Source organism: Alternaria arbusti (genome assembly GCF_024043155.1).
Source record: "Alternaria arbusti strain BMP 1465 chromosome Unknown scaffold_30, whole genome shotgun sequence".
Classification (NCBI taxonomy): domain Eukaryota; kingdom Fungi; phylum Ascomycota; class Dothideomycetes; order Pleosporales; family Pleosporaceae; genus Alternaria; species Alternaria arbusti.
Window position 1 is genome coordinate 172,867 of NW_026249970.1, and position 20,509 is coordinate 193,375.

Sequence of the window (20,509 nt, forward strand, 5' to 3'; positions counted from 1 at the left end):
TGCCAACGCCTTCCTGCGTCTCAGACACACCCGGCCGAGATAGAGCATGTGCTCGCCCACGTTGGCTATTCACCTTGCTTGTGCCGCCTGTCCGAAACAGGTCAGGACGGTACAGATCCGACAGCCTGTCACGCCGTTGCTGTACCCCAGGACTCGAAATAACGAACCTATCATCAAGCTATCGATAGCGAACCTCCAGCCCAAAGAGGAGCACGTTACACAAAACAAAGGCAGCCACACGAGGAAGCAGCGTGGTTAAGCGACGAAAAACATCACGGTGCAACATCGGGTAACAAATTCTTCGGTACAAGCACGTTGTCATTCAATAGTTCGCAAGTGATGTAACACGTCCAACCATCATCCATTATACCATTACAGTACAATTACCATCGCAATTCGCTAAGCGAGCGTTACATGCGCAATCCAAAAAGAACGAGCAGGCAGAAGCCCCCGAGATCTCAACAAAGTCCGCCATGCAAAGGTTGTGTAGCGCTGAGAAAACGCTGTACCATCGACGGGTATAGAACATTGACGACCAAAAAAAGCTTGTCTGTCAAACAAAAGGTGTTCCGGTCGGTTGGGGACCGGAAAAGTATACTAAGACAATATTGAAGGGTGAAAGTAAAGTGTAGTATGCGTAGGATCATGAGGCCCATGTAAATGCGGGAGCTGGGTAAAACGCCGAAGATGTGAAAAGTGTGTCCCAAAGACGATACGGTGGTATCGAGGATTTTGTCGAAAAGAAGGTATTATGTATAGCTGTTGAGTCCAGCGGGTGTCGGTACGATCATTATGCGGTCGTGGCCATTAGAGCCTTGACCTTTTCGCGCTCGGCGACGATCTCGGCTTGCAGTTTGCGTGTCTGCCTCATAGCCTCATCCCTAGAAACATGTTAGAACACACTTGATATTTAATGTTGTGGATCGACATACCTCTCGAATTGCAGGTCAGCGACCTCCATCTGAGCAGTATTCATGCGGCCAACGACTTCCTCCATCTCGTGATCGGCATCGCGAAGAGCCCTCTCGAGCTCCTCTACGCGCTTCTCAAGCGACTCGGTCTTGGTGGCTTCAGCCAAGCTCATAGCGGGTCCACTTGAAGTTACGTCAAGACGAGGAGACCGTTGCGAGAAGACAGGGGACGATGGAAGCCTGGGGGAGAACGCCGAAGGACTGAGGAGTCCGGACTTGACACGACGCAGGTGGTTTGTGTGGCTCTCCTTGATAGCCTGAACCTCGTCTTCGTGGCGCGCGACAGCGTCTTCTGAAGACTGTTGGGCAAGCATGACCTTGTCTTCTGCTGCCTTGAGCCTCTTCTCCAGCTGGATGATTTGCTCTGTTGACCTGCGTTGGTCCTGTTCTCCGCGCATGATCGCGTCAGTAAGACGTTTGCGCAGAGCGCTGTTGGCGGTGAGTTGCTGCTGGATTTTAGCAGAGAGCTCGTCCATGCGGGTGGCTGCAGCGAACAGCTCCTTGCTGAGCTCTTGTTCTCTGCCCAAGTGTTCGATCTCGGACTGTTGAAGGGCACGAGCCTGTTTGCGGTACTGCTCGGCTTCGTTCTGCGCATAATCGCGCTCTGCCTCTGCATCGGAAATGCTCTGTTTCAAGAGGTCCAGAGTTCGTTCAGCTTCGGCACCGGCAGCGCCTAGTGCATCTCCGTCGCTCGACTCAAGTTGCTTGACGCGAGCAAGCGAGAGGGCATGAGTAGTTCGTAGCTCGTTGTAGGCCTTGTCCAAGGCCAAAGGTTCGTTTTCTATCCGGATCTCGGGTATCGAGATGTCGTGTTCTCTGAGCAGCTCGCGAAGGGAACCAGTTTCCTGCTGTGCACGATCCAGGTCCATTCGCAGTCCACCAAGACCCTTCTCGCATTGCCACTTCTGTTCAAGTGCTTCGTCGGCTCGGCGGCGTAGAGAGTTGACTTCCTGTCTGAGGACTGTGACCTCTTTGTGGAACGCAGTCCGGCGAGGAGTGAGGTTCAGAGCAGCGTCCCTCTCAGCCTCTACCTCTTTGATGCGGCGCGCGAATTCCTTCTGCTGCAGCTCTTGCCGTTGCAAGATATGTTTTAATGCCTTGTGGAGTGCATCTCGTTGCTCTTCCAGCTCCTTCATAGGGTTGCTGACTGTCGGTGCACCGACTGGTGATACATCACCCGATCTGTCCTTGACGGAGTTGGAACGTGATAGTGAGCCTCGTTTCGAGTTGAGGCCAGCGGAGCTACGGGCTAGCGAGTTCGAACGGGTTAGACCAACTCGTAGGTTAGGTAATGGGCCAAGGTCTCCTTCCTCTTGGATAGACTGGACCCGGGACTGTTGTGGTGCTTGTTGTTGCATCATCCTTTGCTTGACAAGCGACTCGTTCTCGGATTTAAGTTGTTGAATCTCCTGTTGCATACGGGTAGTTTCGTATACCAGCTTCTCTGTGTCGGCAGCGTCGCCTTCGAGCACTTCAAGCCGCGCCCGGAGTTGTGGTACCACTTCGTCGCGCAGGTTGTCCGCCTCGTTGCGATGCTTCTCCAGTTCATCCCGGAGTGCTGTGAGGAGGTCTTCGAAGTTCTCCTTGACCTGTCTTTCCTCAGCCAAGCGCCTCTTCGCATCCTCGAGCGACATGGAGAGCTCCTTGACTTTGGGTGTCTCTACGACTGAGCCTGCTCTTGACTTGTCGCCGACCTGGTCTTCGAGTTGTTGCACTTGCTCCTCTAGATCTCTTCGGCGTCGCAGCTCATCTTGTAGGCGTTCTGCCATTTGCATTTTTATTGTGGCACGCGCCTGTTCGGCCTTCCTCCGTTGCATCTCGACCTCTTCGAGCTTGCTCTCGGGATCGCTGATTGGGAAGCGGATAGAGCTTGTGCCAGAATCTGAGTAGTAGTCGCTAGTCCTGCGATTGTCAGACATGGCAGTGGAACTCTCTGCCTTCCACCGCTCGACCTCGTCTTCTAGCTCCATCTCTCTTTGTATCGAGGCAGCAAGCTCGGAGCTGACCTCGCGCAACTCGCGCTCCAGCTCTTCTACGTGAGCGTTCATCTGGGGCGATGACGATAGAAGTGGAGTTCCGGGGACAGTAAAGTACGAGCCGAGCGAATTGGCGGCTGGAATGTCTAGGCCGTTGGGTTTTGACTTGGAGCCCATGCCAGGTTGTCTGTAGCGTGGAGAGTCGGGTGATGAGTGTTCTGAGAAGGCGGTGGCTGGCGACGCGGGCTCGTTTTGGGGACGCGAGTTCCAGCCAAAGAAAGAGGTGAATCCTCCGCCGCTGGGTGATTTGGGCTTTGTGTTTTGGCGTGTAAGTGAAGGGTCCTCGGGACCGTAGTTGTAGTCGTCCATGAAATCTTCCGTGACACCGTTCAAGTCGAGTTTTAGGTCTGGCGGCGGTTGCGATGCGTTGTTGTACACGGGCATGTTCGGCATGGTAGGGGATCGGGCGTGTGCTCCCCGGATGCCAAAGGCCTTCAGCGCCTCGGTCTTGCTCTGACGTTGGAGTTGGATGCCGCTGGCCGATCGATCATGCCGCGCGGCAGACGGTGCGGTTGGGGCGGTCGGGGGTGCTCGCGTTGCGACGAAGAGCGAGCTCCCACGATCACGTTCTGAGAATTGGCGGGGTGCGGTTGCCGTCAGAGGGGTCCTTCCATGTGGGTTGCTGGTGGTGTTGTTAGCCAAGTGTCGATGAAAGGAAGGCGCGATGAAAAAGGAAAGCGCGCATCGGGCACTCACTCGTCGAGGTTCCGGGGCAGGAAGAGGTCTTCGTCAGTGACTGGCGGCGACAGCACGGTGTCGGGGGCGCGTCCTCTTTGAGCAGCGAGATCAACGCTCTTATCAGGTGCAGCAGCAGATGGGATGTTAGATTGTTGATCGACAGTAAAGCGACCAACTACGGGGGAATTCGCGGGAAGGGGCTTTCTGCGGACCGGGGACTGGAGGACGGCGACAGGCACAGGTTGCGAGGACTGGGACCGAAAAGCAGCAAAGGACGAGATGGCAATCGAGGCCAAGGACGAGCCCTTTTGGCGAGGCGGCGAGGCAAAGGCGTTGGGAGCATGTGCGCCCTCGGGGGACGCTTGGACGGCTTGCATATTCTCGTATTATCCCCCCGCGATAGACATGGCGTGCACAAATGATGGGCGCAGAGGGAGGTGGAGAGTCTGCCAAAAGTCGCTTCTTCGTAAAGGGGACCCGCCTAGCTCGCCAGGTACAGCTGCCGGCGAAGGGGGCGCCCAGGGGCCTCTGAGCCGATCGCAGCGCTCGAATTGGTCGATTCGGGCGCTCTACCTGACCGTGATGGGCGGTTCGCGCTGCTCGAGGTGGAGCGAGCCGCGCCAGGGGGCTTTTTAGGGTTAGGATGGCTGCAGGTACACTTTTTACCCAGCCAATGGGCGCCGCGGACTAAGGGGAGGCTCAAGAGGGCGCCTCGTCTGTCGTCGTGGGGAGTGGGTTGCGGAGTGTGATTCGGGGATACGCTCAATTGCAAAGTGGGTGTTGACATCTCAGAGTCGCGCGCTCCGGTCGAGTTGACGTTGACGCTGGCTGCCCAGGTGACGTGCGGAGGCGCCTTTGCCTGCGACGTGAAACACTCCATGAGGCGCTGAACCACCAAGACTCGATCCCAGCCGTCACCATGTGCATAGCGACTGCAACCCTGCCATGTGACACCCGCAACGGGTGGCTTGCAGTGGATTGCATGCGACCTTTATTTTGGCATCGCGCAATTTTCCGACAACCACGGCTGTCTCCAAATGAGGAGCCAGCACGCTAAGGGGCAGCTGTACTGGGATGTGGCTGATATTCGCCTGCCGCGAACGACGACAGTGCTCACGACGACGACTCATGACGACCAGTCCAGCCTCTCGGCCTATGCTAACGGCGAGGATCCTTCTTATGGAGGTGACGAGGCCCCTGAGATGCAATCTTAGATTCACAGCCGGCTGCATATCTCGCCGCCTGAATCGCATGTGCTGATGCCTTGACTCTCAGGCATGCTTCCGACTGCCGGCGCCGCATAACTATCATGCCATGGCAATTTGACATCTCCGCACATACTGCGACGTTGCGTGCGTGGTCTGATATTAGTATTTATAATTATTTCAAGGTGGAGCGCTCATCGCCAGCCGCCGACACGGCCTTCATCCCATCGCTCCTTGCGCTCTCCTCGAAGGTAGGCGATCTTTCGGCCCTCCCTCAAGCGCCTCACAAAGTCCGTCACTTCGCGGTCGCTAGCCACGGCATCCCCACCACCGAAACCTTCGCCTTCGAGGAAGCTTTCTTCCAGTCCCCGACATAACGCCTCTTGCTCGCCTACTGAAGCACTCAGCCTCTGATAGAGTGCTGGCGGACTGAACTCTCGCAGTGCCTCATCTTGTTCAGCCTGCTTTGCTTTCCACTGACGCTCCAAAGCCTTAAGCGACAATAAACGCGACTGTGTGCTATCTCGTTGGTGCTGGACATGTGCTTCTAGCTGTTTGAGTGACTCTGCCAACCCTACATTCTGTGCGAGCAGCGCCTGCAGGGGCGCAATCGATGCAGGTAATGATAGATGGGTTGTCTCAGGATTGTGAATTATAGCATTTTGCAATTCTGGCGTCTGAAGCACATGATGCAAGTCTTTGGTCCTACTCATACCTTAGTAGTGGGCTTATCTACGGCGCAGAGTTGGCATACGGTTTGTCCTTGAGCACATCAGGCAGCCAGCCATCGTCCGGTGGTTGGACTGTCGGTTGCTCGGGACCTGTCTGCGAGTACTGCTGTTGTGAATACGAACTCTGTTGTTGATCTCCCGAATACGATGATTGACCTGGCGGGGGTGGGGGTAATGGAGGTCCCTGTGATGGAGTCGCATTCCCACTCGACCGTCCGGGCTTTGGTGGGGGCGGCGGAGGGGTTGATGCATCGTACTGGTAGAAGTTTTGCGAGTGGCGCGGGGAAGAATAGGCCATGATGAGTGACGAGTGGTGAGTGGAGGTAGTGGTTGCATGTGATGCTTACATAGTACGTGGGTAGGTGCCCAGGTGGTGTAGGGTATGCTAGCGCGTCATTGGGATTCGATCTAATCTTATCTCATCAAGACCCCTGCATTGAGGCCACAGCAGCATCAACCAACTTCGGGGCACTGTGTAGCTGTGGACACGTCTGGACGCGCCTGCTCATACTTCTGCCTACACAATTCTCACGCCGCCTTCAAACACCGCCTCGACCTCCATTTCATTCACCACCATCTATCGCAGCTGATCTACAACAAAAATGGCAAGCACTTCCCCACCAACGCGCCCAACCTGATCATGTCCGCTAACTTGCGACTGCCGCTGTAGGCCAACGTTATAGCGAACTCTGGCCACGATGACATGATTGTACGTTCTCTATACACATCCGCCTCTATCTTCACCCCACATTCGTACATTCAACACCACCAGCCAGCGCAATGGGCGACATCGACTCACCCCCGACCGATTCTAACGAGGTACAGCATGACGCCGTACTGGATTACTATGGCAGGCGGCTCGCGACGTGTTCTTCGGACAAGACCATCAAGATCTTCGAGGTTGAGGGCGAGAAGCACACATTGGTGGAGACCCTGAGAGGGTATGTGATTGCCAAAGAAGTCATGGTCGTATGGGACTCGACGCTGACATTCATAGACATGAGGGCGCCGTCTGGAGCGTAGCATGGGCACACCCAAAATACGGAAACATCCTCGCCTCCTCCTCGTATGACGGCAAGGTCCTCATCTGGCGCGAGCAGTCTGGCAGCTGGCAGAAGATATACGAGGTCGCCCTACACACACAGTCGGTCAACATGGTCGCATGGGCTCCTCACGAGGCAGGCTGCCTCCTTGCCTGCGCATCATCTGACGGCAACGTCTCGGTGCTCGAATTCAAGGACAACAACTGGACACATCAGACCTTCCCTGCTCACGGCAACGGCGTAAACAGTGTTTCTTGGGCACCTGCCTATGCGCCGGGACAGGTCATCAGCGCAAGCGGAAACCAGGCAGGCGCTGCGAAGAGGCTAGTCACCGGCGGAACCGACTGCCAGGTCAAGATTTGGGAGTTCAGCCCCGAGAGCGGCAGCTGGAATGCGACTCCGCTGTAAGTCATGATCGCGGATCGACGGTATGGGACATTTGCTAACATCATACACTAGTGGCGGTCATGCAGATTGGGTACGCGACGTCGCGTGGTCCCCTACCGTTCTCTCCAAATCGTACATCGCGTCCGCATCCCAGGACAAGACTGTCATTATCTGGACATCATCAGATCTACGCGAGTGGAAGCGCACCCAGCTTGACGTCGACGCTGCCGCGTGGCGCGTGAGCTGGAGTCTCAGCGGCAATGCGCTCGCAGTCAGCACCGGCGACAACAGGGTCAGTCTGTGGAAGGAGAGGCTCAGCGGCGGATGGGAATGCGTCAAGACGATTGAGGAGTAGAACATCTCTATAAAAGACAAAGCAGACCCTGGGACTTTCTTGCAATACCCCGTACGTCTCGGCCTCAAATTCAGGACCGACCAGTGGCCACCATATGAAGACGACGGGCCGTGGTGTACTGAATACGGGTGTTACCAATTCACCTACGAACAATATTGATGTAAGAGCATAGCACGAGGGCATAGTGACGCATGGGTGTAGCGTGAGCGTAGCCTTTAATCGATTGTAACAATCACAGCCTTGCCAACGCTTTACGTGAATTTCATCAAGCTTCTTCCAATGGCCTCACTCAATACGTAAAATGACTGCAAGACGGTCAGAAGCCTTGGTCACATCAAGCCACAAGAGTCTATTCGAGAGCTGGCGAATAACTACGACAGGAACACAGGGCCCTGCATGCGATTCGTCATGGCCGAGTGGTTAAGGCGCTATGCTCGAGAGATGCCGTTATCGACGCTTTTCTCAGAAGATGCCCGATACGGCATGTGCGAAGGGCGCTAGCTTCAGCCTCATCGCCCAGGTGGAGCTGACATCTAGACCTACATACCTACGCTGTTCCACTTCACAACTACATTGCGCATCCCGATATAGTTCGTCATCTTCCGTAAGGGACGACTTCCGCTGCGGCTGTCTCGTACTGAGCTTGTGTCTGTCTTCCAAGCTTCATCGCACCTGCACGTTGGTGCCTTGACGCTAGCCTTCTACAGGACAGCTGCCTAACTCCTCACAAACATCATCCAATCACGATCAACAAGTATCGTTCTACGCTCCTTGGGAAGAGATATAAATCATGGCGACAGCGGAAGTTTACCAGGAACCGGCTTCCTCTCCTCTTCCTACAACACCATCACGTCGTCAAATGTCTCCAGCTGCTGCGATGTCAAGCACACCGACAACACCAACGCCATCTAATCGTGCCAGCCAGACGACCTTCAATCCGGTGCAACTCGAAGCGCGAGCAATTCTCACGCACCTCCTGACACGCCTATCCCAGCCCCCAGTCTCCTCCCCAGACAACGGCAATCCTCACCCTTACCATAAGTACACACCCTGGATCTCGCACCACAGCATCCCCATCCTCACTTCGTCTATCTTCTCTCTTGTCCGTCCCCAACTATGGCATCTCCTCTCCTCTCGCCTCTCTCTCGACGCCCTAAAGCATCTCGGCGGGGATCTGCGTCATGAAGGCCGCGCCATCTACCTCAACGGCATCTTAGGTGTCGACAAAAGATTGAGGATTTATGTCGGCCAGAGTAGCAATCTGCGCGTGAGAGTGGCTCAGCACCTGAACTTCAGGTATAGGAGAGATCATCCGAGTCTACATTACTATGCGTTGGAGTGGAGTATCTATAACGTTTTTGGTGTACTAGCTGTGCTTCCTTCGGGCGGATATGGCAATGCAGTACCGGGTATGGATCATCCGGAACTCGTGATGAATGTGCTGGAGATGTGGATGTGTCTTATGTTCCGGACGTTACCCGAAGACACCCTGAAAGAGTGGCTACCAGACGATGTGCTCGTCGATAAGAAGAAGTTGACGGCGAAAGAGGGTGTTGTGGGTGGATTGAATGTAGCGAGTCCACTTGATCAGGGTGTGGAGATGAAAGAGAGGGATTTCGTGGATCTAAGTGAAGAGGACGACCCCATTATTCGGGATTATTTGAAGGACGTACGAAGAAAGAAGGGCGACGGCCTGGTTGGGGAACAAAGGAAGGAAATGAAGACGAAGGATGTAGAAGTGGATGAAGAAGAGCGCGCGCTGAGGAAGAAGATGTATGCAGAGAAAGCACGAAGGTACCAGCAGAGGGATAACGCTATTGTTATTCCGCAGTGGATTTTCCTGGGTGCTATAGCGGTAGGTATGGGAATTATGCTACTGAGGAGTAGTGGGGGACCGCAGGCTAGAGGAAGCTGGAGATGAGGTGATCAAGGCCTTCTTCCCTAGTTTCCTCGTCTGAGATGAAGGCAACGAAACCAACGTCGATCATATTAACGTTGGCGGAAAGCCACTACGAGAGCGCCCCGCAAATCACCGACACTGAATAGTCAAACCCTAAGGTACACGAACAAAGTCGATCGCGAGAAAGGTTTCCAGGTTCGAGCGCGGAAGCCAGCAGAAGCGACCCGTAAGGTTTCGTCCGAATAAGATGCGATCGCTGCGGTAAGCGATATATTTCACCAGAAAGCTGGTTACCACCCAACGCGTCGGAACAGGAAACATCCTGCAAAATTCGATTCCGCAGCGAGCCCTACGTCGATTCGCAGCATTTTCAACATCACAGCTTCTGCCGCGCCGCAGTGGCACACCTATGCTTCTGCAAAACGGCTCAAGACTACTTGTCTGTCTCTTCACCGACGCACGATCTGCTGACGACTATGATACTTTTAAGCTGTGAGGTGAGCCAAAGGCACGGACTTGTCTTTATTGCGCAACCAGAGCCCGACACCGGGCGGCCGTCCGCTTGGGTGTTGAACGATCACACTCGCTTAGGTACTGCGGATCTTTCAAACTATCAACCGCGTCATACCTCCCTTCGATCACCACGCGGTGCGTGCGAAGGTTCTGGTCTACAATTCAGATATTACTTTGCCAGATCTACATATGATCACCGCAAGGCGTGCGAAGAGAGGACGACCAAACCCAGGTATCCGGCATCGTAGGAGTATACTCCGCATCGTAGCGCCATAAGCGAACAGTACAGTACGGATGACACGCTTCCGAATGGACAGCAGATCTTGAGCAAGGTTCATGACAGGGGCGCCCTTGACGACAGAGAATATCCGAGGCCTACAGCTGTCGACCTGGACGCAGGTCTTTTCTTTCGAGCCTTGCATGGCGGGAACCCCGAGATCTAGAGCGCAACGTGAATTGGAAAACCTCGAGAACAACTAAAGAGAATTAAAGCGGGAGGGCTGCTGCAGGGAGTTTAGGCTTCGGTCCGTTTCTTAGTGTGGCTTTATCCCCAGACTGAAGGAAAGGATGCAGGCCGTGCCAGGCGAAGCGACGCCGCTAGTACTGATCCGTGCCAACAGAACTGGAAAAGTTCAAGATCAAAACGCAACATCGCAGACCTAGTCCCAAAGTTGTCAAGCTTCACTGTTCGTAGACGGAAAGGGTGTTCTAGATGTGCGTCTTACCCCAGGATTCGACCAAACTATGCCTACCCGGGGGCAACACATAGCCTCTAGTCTTGTCAAGCCGAGCATGCCCAGGCTTACTTGCTCTCGGGGGCCTGGAATCCGAGGTCGCCTGGAAGCTCTGCAGACATACTGCCAGATACAGCGAGGACATCGTGCTAGTCTAACTTGAAGACTTGTCGAGGCTGGCTGAACGACACATCATCGTCGTCCTCCAACTCAAGCCTTGCTGTTCCTGGCGACGATGCACCTTTGTGGCTTGGAGTTCTAACTCTACGAGGAAGAGGAGGAGAATTGTGGCTGTCGATTTCGTGAAGCGAGAGTTCAGCTCCTCAGTTTTTTTACTGCAACACACTGACAATATCGGTCTCACCGACTTCACCGTACCGAAGGTTTTGTGGGTTCTAGAGTGGCACACAAGAATGAGGAGAGGATGCTCTGGCCCTACAAGATGTATTTAAGACTCTGCTCGGACGCGTCTTATTACTTTCACCAGAGCACATTTCACAGCATCTTCCCCATCACTTGAGCTTCCAACCCATTCACACTCTCGCCATGCGCTTCAACACAGCAGCTGGACTCGCCTTGAGTCTTGCTATCCCCACTGGTGCCCTTTCTGTTCCCCGGGATGCAGCTCCGGAGCCCGCTGGCAAAATCGTTGCGAAGTTGTTCTGCGACGTGGTCGGTGGTCTTGTCACTGTTGCGAAGCAGCAACCCCAAGCCACCAGCTTTTGCTCTTCTTACCTTAAGATCCCCGTAGTCAAAAAGACTTCCACAGTAACCTCCTTCACTGCGTGAGTTAACACTAGGTTGATCTTCACCGTTACGACCACGGCGCTCACAACATACAGAACCATCACGGAAACGGCCACAATTACCTCGGGATCAACTACGACTACTGATGCGACCAATACGATTACAGCGACTGATACAGTGACCGCGACAGCTTCTGCAACAATCACTGAAACCACGACATCAACAGAAACGATCAACACAGTCTCATATTCTTCAATCACTGCATGCGCTTCTCCAGGTGCCGTACAAAAGCGAGGCGCCTATGTACCCCCCAAAAAGCCTTCATGCTTCAACAACTATGTCGAAGGTCAAATCCTTTCTTCGGCATGCAAATGTCTCTCTGTGCCTACCTCTAGCACAACTACAACAACGACCTTGAGTCTGCCCACCACCATCACAACTTCGGTCACTGTAAGTTTCGACCAGCCCTACGACTCATGGTACTATTTACTAACAAGTTTTTCCCTCAATAGGTACCCCTTACCATCTTCGAAACGGCAACGGCAACCGATATCGTGACCGCCACCGACACCATCACGAACACCGCAACCGAGACCTCTACAATCACCGAACAAACCACTGTTTTCACAGCCACATCCGCCGTCATCGCCATCCCCACATTTACCGTCTACGCCATCGGCGGCCCCAACAACGGAAACCCGATGTCCAATGCCAACGGCAACATAGTACGCAACACGAGAGGCACCTCGCCCCCTCCCGTCCTACAATTCACCACTGTGGACATCAATAAGCTGCAAGTGCTTAATGGGCCGTACGCTGGCTCGATCGGTAAAACCGACCCGAATGCTAGTGGGAGTGGGGCTGCACTCTACTTTGGCAGTACGAGGGCCGGGCTGGTGGATACGGCGTGTCAGGTTACGTACAAGAGCGATGGGACCTGTCCGTTGTCGTGCCAGGCTGCCAGAGGCTCGACGAGTTTTGACTGCGGAGCTATCTGGAGAATTGGCAGCGATGCTGATGTGGCCAACTGCAACAGGTTCGTTCCTTATGCTGTTGGTACCGCCTAGATGCTGGACATGGATCATAATTAGTACTTAGTGATTGAAGTGGCAGAAGAAAGAGGGGTGGGTTTTATAGTAATAGTACTATTACATGATATACACATCTACACACAGAACCTCTCTTCAATCGCGACAGCGAAAAGCGAAAGAACGCTCCTCTGTTATACGACAGCGAAGCCAACAAGCGAGGTCAGGAACGAATCGAAGCCAAAGCTTCCAACCATCCCCCGTAGAGAAATCGAAAAAAAAAAAACATACTAAAAGGCAGAACCAGCTGACACAAGTATATACAAAACGAACCCATCCAAACAAATACCCAGTCTCAAGACTAGATAGCAGTGCGCTGATTACGATGCGAGTAATCACCACGCTTAGCAATGGCTCCGTTTTCACATTTTGTGCCGTCAGCCACGGGGATCATGATGATCTTCCCGTGATCGCAGAGACCGAACTTCGTGCCGTCGGACGAACAAACGACAGCGCTGTCGGGGGAGCACGCCTCTTTGTCTGAACCTGGGTTTGCGGGTGCCGGTGAGGCGGGTGCACCGGATGGTGTCGGTCTCAGGGGCGCGACGGGTGATGCTGGAGACTGGCCGGTTGGTTGGGGCGCTGGAGCTGCGGCGGGGGTCGTGCCCGTACCGGCTGCTGGGCCGGGTGGGAAGATGCCGTCGGTGTTTGTTGGCATTTGCGCTGTGACGGTGACGAGTGTGCGGAGGGTGGACTCGGCAGGCTTGGGCTTGGGTGAGCAGGCGGACTTGGTGCCAGATGGAGCAGCTGGTGGAGCGGGAGGGGGGCTTACTGGAGCTGGGCTCGCGGCAGATGGAGGCGTAGCAGCAGGTTGGTAGGCTCCTGAGTCCGGGGAAGGACTAGCAGCTGGAGGACTGGCGACTGGAGGATTGGCGGGTGCGGCACCAGGGTCGGCGTTGCCACTACCACCACCACCAGCATCACCGCCGGTGCTGGGTTGCGAAGTTGCGCCAGTGCAAAGATCCACAAAAGGGCCTTTACCGACAGATTTCACGTACTTCCCTGGGTTCTGAAATGTGAAATCACTGCTCTCTTTTGTCGTGCCGCAAGACTGCGGGACTGGGATGTTTGCGACTGCCATGTCGGGGAGAGCATCAAATGCAGTTGTGTCGTCGGCACCACCAGAAATTGTAACCGGCGCGCAATTCATGTACATCTCGCGGTTTCCGATCTTGTTGAACCACGTCCAAGCTGTTGTCATGACGCCGTTGGGAAGCTCCGGAGGAATATCGAACTGGAAGGTATTGTCGAGACTGGGACCGAATTCGTCCAGGTTGGCTTCTGCAGAGACAGGGCAGCCACCCTCAATGGAGTAGATGACTTTCCACACGGAGTCCTTTGTAGGCTCCTTGTCGGTGGTGACGCTTATTTGGCATGAGCCTCCACCATGGACAGCCGTACCAGTGAATGCAAGAGTCTGGGATGAACCGACCTTCCATTCGTTCATAGTGTTGACCGTGTATGGTACGGCCTTGCAAGGGAAGTCGGAACCGCTAGCGTCGAGAGGTGAATTGTTGGGATTGCCGTATGGCACGGGACTCTTGAGAATCATGTGTGCGTTTGCAGAGAGCGGAGCCATGGCTAGCATGGCTACCACGGCGTAAAGGGTCGACTTGAAAGACATGGTGTTTCCTAGACCAGCTGAGGGATGTACCGTATAAGTCGAAATGTTGGTTCGAATGTCTGAAATCGAGAGATGTCTTGTCAAAGACTTGTCGCAAGTAGTTCTTGGAAGAGTAAAATGAAGGTCTCGTAGAGTTGCGTAGTTGGTATGAATGTTGAGCTCGTATTCGCGATGAGTTGTGTAGGAAGAATAACGAAAGTCTTTAGTAGGCGCGATGGTAAGGACCGTGGCAGCGTTGTAGAGTCATAACACAACAGCCTTAGTAATACGTAATGTACAATAGCTTCACAATGAGACAAAGCTGGGAGATTATATACTTGATGCTGGGAGGTGAAGGTGAGTATTCAACGTCTCCCGGCGAATTAGCGCGCGCCATCGTTGCGCCAGCGCTGTGACCGTGAGTTCTTGATGAAGACTGCACATGCCTGAACAGGTACAAGAACCCGCGCAAGGCCCACCGAAGACATGTACTTCCTACCTTTCTTGTTTCATTAAATGTATTTGATTGGGTATCCAGTCATGATAGACCCTAGATCCGTAGAGATATAGCTGGGATGCACAGCGGCAAGAAATATCCTGGTGGAGACCGTTAAGCGCCACTAGTTACCCAGGCGGAAGGAAGGCATAACGCGTTTCAGATTTTCCAACTCTTGCTATCCATACCTAGATACTCCACTCGCAGGCAGCGTGTAGAGAGCTCGTGTGACTGAAAGACTTCGGGCACGTGGGAATGGTGATCTGATGAATGTGGATGAATTGAGAGTGTTTATGGGTTGCAGCGCGCTGTGCCGCAACAAAACGTTCATAATGCGCAGTGATTGGTACATCGATGGTGTATTCTGGTGCATCAAGGGTATTGTGATGCATCGTGAAGTGAGCACCTGGGCAGGTGAGGTGAAGGGCAGACATTGGAAAGAGCCCCCAGCCCTGAGAACCCTGGGACGCTTGCGGACTAGCGGGCCTTGGCAACGCTAGCTGGACCGCAACCGCGAAAGCATCCGTCACCAGCCAGGGACGCGCAAAAGCAGTCGCAATTCGAACGGACTTGCCTATCGGTCGCAGTGCAGGGGTAATCGCGAATCGACCAGCCTTCTGACGGACACCGTGACCCATTCGCCGCATTCGGAGGCCCCGTCGACATCGCGACGCGTTTAGTGTTCGCGAGCTCTGCTGAGCTTCCTCACATCTCCTACACGAACCATCGACCGTGTCAACAGCCATGTTTACGAGTACGGGAAAGACGGCGCCACCCCAGGCCTTCATGTCGAGTTATGCGCCGCGACTGCGAAGCCACGGAAACTCGCTGATATCGCCCATTGTTCCGCCCTCGAATACCCTCCCTGCGCCGCGCGTGACAAAACGCGGGACTGCCGTTCTCAGCTATGCGGAGGACGCATACGATGATGACGATTTCGAGGACAGCGATCGGCCGCGACGTGCGACAGGTCTGCGAAGCGTACAGAAGATCGACCCGAACAGCGCAGACCACACGGCGCAAATAGCAGCCTTGGGCGAGGAGCTCACTGCGCCAGTCGATATACAGGGAATCTGGCGAGACTGGATGGGCAGGCCGAAGCGCACACTGTATGTGGCATGGTGGCAGGATCAAGCCATGGGACGCATCTCGCAATAGAAGGCTAACATTTTGCAGCACGGAGAAGCAAGTCCAGACGCAATCAGTCTTGCCTGTCACGTTGATTCCTATCCGAATAGACATGGACATTCAGGCTTTCCGGCCTGAGGCGCCGCTGCCAACACCGTCCAACGCGCGAGAGTTCGGCATAAACGAGAATCTGCCCGCGTACAAACAACCCGACGTCACTCCCGCATACAGACTCAAGGACTCGTTCCTTTGGAACCTGCACGAGGCTTTGACGACACCCGATCAATTCGCAAAGCAGTTCGTCGATGAACTAGATCTGCCAAACGACCGAAAGCCCCTCATAATCTCCCAAATCGCAAACCAGATTCGACAGCAGCTGGAGGAATATGCCGGTGTTGCGCTACACCCTCTGTTCCACTCTGCAAACTCGCCCGCTGTTCAAGGAACCAACGGCAAGACCGCACTGCCTGCATCGTCCCGCGATGGCACCTCAACACCACAAGTACCAGCCACGAACGGCGCGTCGACCCCTATGACCAACGGCTTATCGCATACCAACGGCGCACAGACGTCAGCGGGCATTCCAAATGGTATCAGCGCAACTGCGACCGCAATGCCGTCGGAGGAGCTTCACAATCCAGACGATACCTACCGCTGCATCGTCACGCTCAACATTAACCTCATGAACCGATTGTACACTGACAAGTTCGAGTGGTCACTATTACATCCACCAGGTTTCGCGGAGATGTTTGCTAAGACGACGTGCGCGGATCTGGGGCTATCGGGAGAATGGGTGAACGCCATGACACATAGCATCTACGAAGCAGTCCTGCGACTTAAGAAGGAAGCCTGCGAGAATGGCGGTTTGGTGGGCGACGGCGAGATCGACAACGATGCAGTAGAGCCTACTATTGGTGCAGGTTGGAGATACGACCAAGAGCACCTCTGCGACGACTGGGAACCGAAGGTGGAAATCCTATCACCTGAAGAAATTGAGAAGCGCGAGGGGGACCGTGAGAGGCAGATTCGAAGACTACGCAGAGAGACAGCGCGCTTCTCCTCGACCGCAAACATGACGGGCCAACCCGCCAACGAATTCTTCAACAACATCGAAGGACAAGAGAACATGGGCCGCGGCGAGCGCAGCAAAAAGAAGAGACGATTCAGGAGTTTGAGCCCGGTTGGAAGAGGCACGCCAAGCGCCGAAGGAGGATCCGGCTATGGCGGGCAGGGTGGAGGGCTCCAAGAAGGGTATGTGACAATACTGGCATTGTGCATTGTGATATTGGAACTAACAACAACCACAGGGAGCGACAAACATGGAGATGCGCACACTGCTGGGTCTGGGGAACTGCCGTCTGGGCTGTTCGCGACGGTCCAAAAGGCCCACGCACTCTCTGCAACAACTGTGGCTACCTCTACGAACGAGACAAGAAGTTGCCGCCTTGGTCGGAAAACCTCTTCTACCACGAACGTCCACAGCATGAAGTCCAACAGTACCGACCACAGCGGTGATAGACTTGCAGTTGTCTGTGACGGGGTTTACTTCATCGGTGTTAGGGGTTCAGCCTGGATCGCAGTCATCCATCCGAAGGGCATTTCTTTCCCGTTCCTGGACACTGCCGGTGGGTGTTTGGTGTTCTATCGCATTTCATGGAGCGTGGCGTCTTGGGCTCGACATCGTGTTCATCACGACAGCAGGGCTTGTAAAACAACGTAACTTTCTTGTTCCTTACCGGATTTGCAGCATAGTGTGTTGCCTAATTGGCTGGGTTCAACTTCCGTCGTCTAGGCCATTTGGAGGACTTTTGCCATTTTTGAAGGACCATTGCTATGGCTTTGGGCTTGCACGCACCGGCACATGTCTGCCTTGCAGACACGGGTACGGGTACGGCAGCGGACTCTCCAACAAACTGGCACTGGCTCAGCCATCGAAGATGCGGCACAGCCCGGCTTTTCCCATTCCCAGTCCCTCCATATCCCCTGCCCTGTACACACAAGGAATCGTACGATCGACAGAGGACAGATAGTGTATACTTACTAGCTGGCAGTGCATATGCATTCCTATTGTTCCTTCCTCATTTTTCTTGGCGCCTTATTGTGTGTTGCCTTGGCCACGCGTCCTTTTCGTATCGCATTCAGCCTATCATGACTCTTCTTGTCGATGTGGAGACTGGTATTGAGACTGAGCGCAGAAGAGCGCCGGATTTGGGCACGTTGCGTGGCGCTGATGGCGGTGGGAGGGCGCGTGGGTGGCGTGTCAAAGCATCGTGGCTTCGTGTTGAGAGGAATGCAGCGAAGTGGCTTTTTCTCGGAGGAGTTCGCAAGCCATAGTGTTAAGCTTTTGTACGAATACGACTTTGGAGATCAGGTTTGCAAGACGCTGTTTATCAAGATGCAAAAGTTGTCAGTTATATTAGGAAGAAATTTGGCCTCACGTTCGTATCACGAAACCGCAAAGGAACCTGTTCATCTGTGGCACCATCCCAAACCCCATCCTATTGTCCCATCCCATCTTCCTATTGTGCACCCAAAGCGTCCACCACCGTCCACATACTTAGTCATCCCCCATCTGCAATCAACGATCATCATGACTCTTAGACATCCAACGCATGAGCCAACACACATGTCTCATTACACGTACATCAACGCTTCTCGTACCCTAGCTCCACACCTCACGTGCTGAATGTACCTAGGTAGGTATCCATGGCTGGCGTGTTCAATAGAAACACAATAGCAAGCGAAATGGTGCAGGACCGATGCACCACCCAACCAACGCGCAGATGGCTACCTGGGTACTTGATGAAGGAAGAAACGACCAGCATAGATTTTACCCGGTTTCGTACGACGTTGCACAAATGGTGCATGTGAGAACGTGACGATGGCCAGGGCAGTTGCAGAGAAGGAACGTGACAGATGGATTCTTGTGTTACACAGGTAGGTACCTACTGTCCAATCAAGTTGTCTATCGTGGTATGCTGAAGTACCGAATCGTTGATCACGATCCCCATGTCTATTGTCGTTCCAGCTACGGCAAGGCTGTACACGCGCGCTTACCGTATTTGACTATTCATCCATCACGATCCACACACCTTGTACGTTCCCTCGCACACATTCGCTAACCCCAGACCATCAATCCCACCCACCTCGTCACAAAAAATCCTCCCATCCTCTAAATGCGCGGCCTATCATACCGCGCACCCAATCACCCAATGGTTCCCTGCCAGATTTAAACACCACCCCGAAAACAGTCTAGCACCACCGTTTATTAAACACAATAGCAACAATGGATCCATCCCGGAAAGGCTCGGTACGCAAACTTGATTGCCGGTAACGGGTCTAGACTAGACTGCTGCCAGCTATTATGCAGAAGTATGTGGCGCATACCAGGTATGTTTGTGTTTTCGCGCGTCCCTTCCTATTGTGCTAGGTATTGTGTTGGGTGTTTCAGGTGTGGGGGTGCAGGTGTGAATAAGGCGGAAGGCGGGCGGACGCGGGAGGATTGGGGCGTCCACTGCAGCGGGTGGGTGGGTATATATAGGTTGCTTGGTGGCATGCTTCGGGGAATGAGGTTTGTGAATGTGCGTGTATTTGAGGTTTATATGTGAGTTGTTCTTGGAGTATTTAATGATGGATGGGTTTTGCTGACTTTGGATATAGTTATTGTGCGAACGACGAGAGGATACCAATACCGAGTAGCAAACTGCATCGACGGTATTACTGCATCGTCATATCACGATCATATACCGGTTTATTGCATCTTCCTATCAATCTTCGTGGTCGCGCAACATCTACCGGCAAAGCGTTTAACCATCGACAATTGCCAGTACGGCTACCGAACTCGCATGACCGCCGCCTAACCCATCACACCAACATCACGCCACAACCCCACGATCACGATACCCACAGACAGTGTCCTCCAAGACACGAGAAGTGATTCCTTGGCCAAAAGAAACATCCATTGATATATGCCATGGACCCATTCCGCAACAACAACGCAGCAGTATCCATCGCAAAAGCCACCACACTCCACAACATCGCATCATCAACACTATCATCCACACCGTTCAACACACTTCCTGCACACTCCTCATCATACCAATCATACCAAGAAGACAATCAAGCACCCCCCGCCTACCACACCGTCGTAGACCCCAGCCTCCCCATCCCCAACATGACAAACCCGTACGACCCCCAAGATGAAGACTGCGACGCTCAAGAAACGCCAGACGACACACCCGAAATCACAATCAACGCCGCAACCCAGATCCGGGGCCACGGGAACATCATCTCCGTTGCACAGATGGATAGCGTGAGGATAGCGAATCTCATTGCTACTGTACTTAGTGGTGAGGCTATTGAGACGGGGAAGACGGGGGAGGAGGGTGATGCGGCTGGCAGGCCGATTACACCAGAGAGTCCGACGACGCAGGCGACGGCGACGGCGACGGCACGGGGGGAGTGTACGTCTACGACGCAGGTCAGAGGCGTGAAGCGGTACTCTAATATCAACATTACGGTTAACTGCGGCGCGACTATCATCGGGGATAGAAATATCGTGGGACCGGGTCTGGGCGATATCGCGAGGCAGATGCAGATGGCGCAGAGGAATCAGGCGGCGTTGCTGGCTCAGCAACGGATGCAGCAGCAACAACAACAACAACAACAACAACAACAACAAGCTGCGGCGGTGGGGGGACAATCACAGAGGATGTCGTCGCCACCGTTACAACAAAGAAATATCTCGCCGAACGGTGTTCTGTTCCCGTTGAAGCCTGCAACGCCTCCAATGAGTCGCAGTTCTAGTTTGGATAGCGAGGTGGGAGGTGGGGGGAGGAAGAGGAAGTGTGAGGATGGTGGGGAGGGGGCTGCTGCGAAGAGGCGTGGTTGAGGC

The 20,509-nt window shown here is 54.0% G+C and overlaps 8 protein-coding genes across 8 annotated transcripts; 5 read left to right on the top strand and 3 right to left on the bottom strand.

The window, feature by feature from the left end:
- Positions 1-790: 790 nt before the first annotated feature.
- On the bottom strand, positions 791-4,062 carry J4E86_011180 (uncharacterized protein; the record flags this gene model as incomplete). Its single annotated transcript, XM_051451674.1, has 3 exons — positions 791-881; positions 933-3,629; positions 3,704-4,062. 3 exons carry the CDS (start codon positions 4,060-4,062, stop codon positions 791-793), a joined length of 3,147 nt encoding a protein of 1,048 aa, XP_051297213.1.
- Positions 4,063-5,084: 1,022 nt separating this feature from the next.
- On the bottom strand, positions 5,085-5,919 carry J4E86_011181 (uncharacterized protein; the record flags this gene model as incomplete). Its single annotated transcript, XM_051451675.1, has 2 exons — positions 5,085-5,595; positions 5,645-5,919. The coding sequence occupies 2 exons, from the start codon at positions 5,917-5,919 to the stop codon at positions 5,085-5,087; spliced, it is 786 nt and encodes a 261-aa protein (XP_051297214.1).
- Positions 5,920-6,401: 482 nt separating this feature from the next.
- On the top strand, positions 6,402-7,406 carry SEC13 (GTPase-activating protein S13; the record flags this gene model as incomplete). The annotated part of the gene is made up of 3 exons (XM_051451676.1): positions 6,402-6,562; positions 6,619-7,068; positions 7,124-7,406. 3 exons carry the CDS (start codon positions 6,402-6,404, stop codon positions 7,404-7,406), a joined length of 894 nt encoding a protein of 297 aa, XP_051297215.1.
- An 877-nt stretch (positions 7,407-8,283) lies between these two features.
- Positions 8,284-9,552, top strand: J4E86_011183 (uncharacterized protein; the record flags this gene model as incomplete). Its single annotated transcript, XM_051451677.1, has 2 exons — positions 8,284-9,265; positions 9,413-9,552. The coding sequence occupies 2 exons, from the start codon at positions 8,284-8,286 to the stop codon at positions 9,550-9,552; spliced, it is 1,122 nt and encodes a 373-aa protein (XP_051297216.1).
- A 1,547-nt stretch (positions 9,553-11,099) lies between these two features.
- J4E86_011184 (uncharacterized protein) lies at positions 11,100-12,282 on the top strand (the record flags this gene model as incomplete). The annotated part of the gene is made up of 4 exons (XM_051451678.1): positions 11,100-11,338; positions 11,696-11,750; positions 11,813-12,179; positions 12,215-12,282. 4 exons carry the CDS (start codon positions 11,100-11,102, stop codon positions 12,280-12,282), a joined length of 729 nt encoding a protein of 242 aa, XP_051297217.1.
- A 407-nt stretch (positions 12,283-12,689) lies between these two features.
- J4E86_011185 (uncharacterized protein) lies at positions 12,690-14,012 on the bottom strand (the record flags this gene model as incomplete). The annotated part of the gene is made up of 1 exon (XM_051451679.1): positions 12,690-14,012. One exon carries the CDS (start codon positions 14,010-14,012, stop codon positions 12,690-12,692), a length of 1,323 nt encoding a protein of 440 aa, XP_051297218.1.
- Positions 14,013-15,231: 1,219 nt separating this feature from the next.
- J4E86_011186 (uncharacterized protein) lies at positions 15,232-17,130 on the top strand (the record flags this gene model as incomplete). The annotated part of the gene is made up of 3 exons (XM_051451680.1): positions 15,232-15,596; positions 15,664-16,866; positions 16,923-17,130. 3 exons carry the CDS (start codon positions 15,232-15,234, stop codon positions 17,128-17,130), a joined length of 1,776 nt encoding a protein of 591 aa, XP_051297219.1.
- Positions 17,131-19,588: 2,458 nt separating this feature from the next.
- J4E86_011187 (uncharacterized protein) lies at positions 19,589-20,121 on the top strand (the record flags this gene model as incomplete). Its single annotated transcript, XM_051451681.1, is given in 2 exon segments — positions 19,589-20,078; positions 20,096-20,121. The coding sequence occupies 2 exon segments, from the start codon at positions 19,589-19,591 to the stop codon at positions 20,119-20,121; spliced, it is 516 nt and encodes a 171-aa protein (XP_051297220.1).
- Between the last annotated feature and the right edge of the window lie 388 nt (positions 20,122-20,509).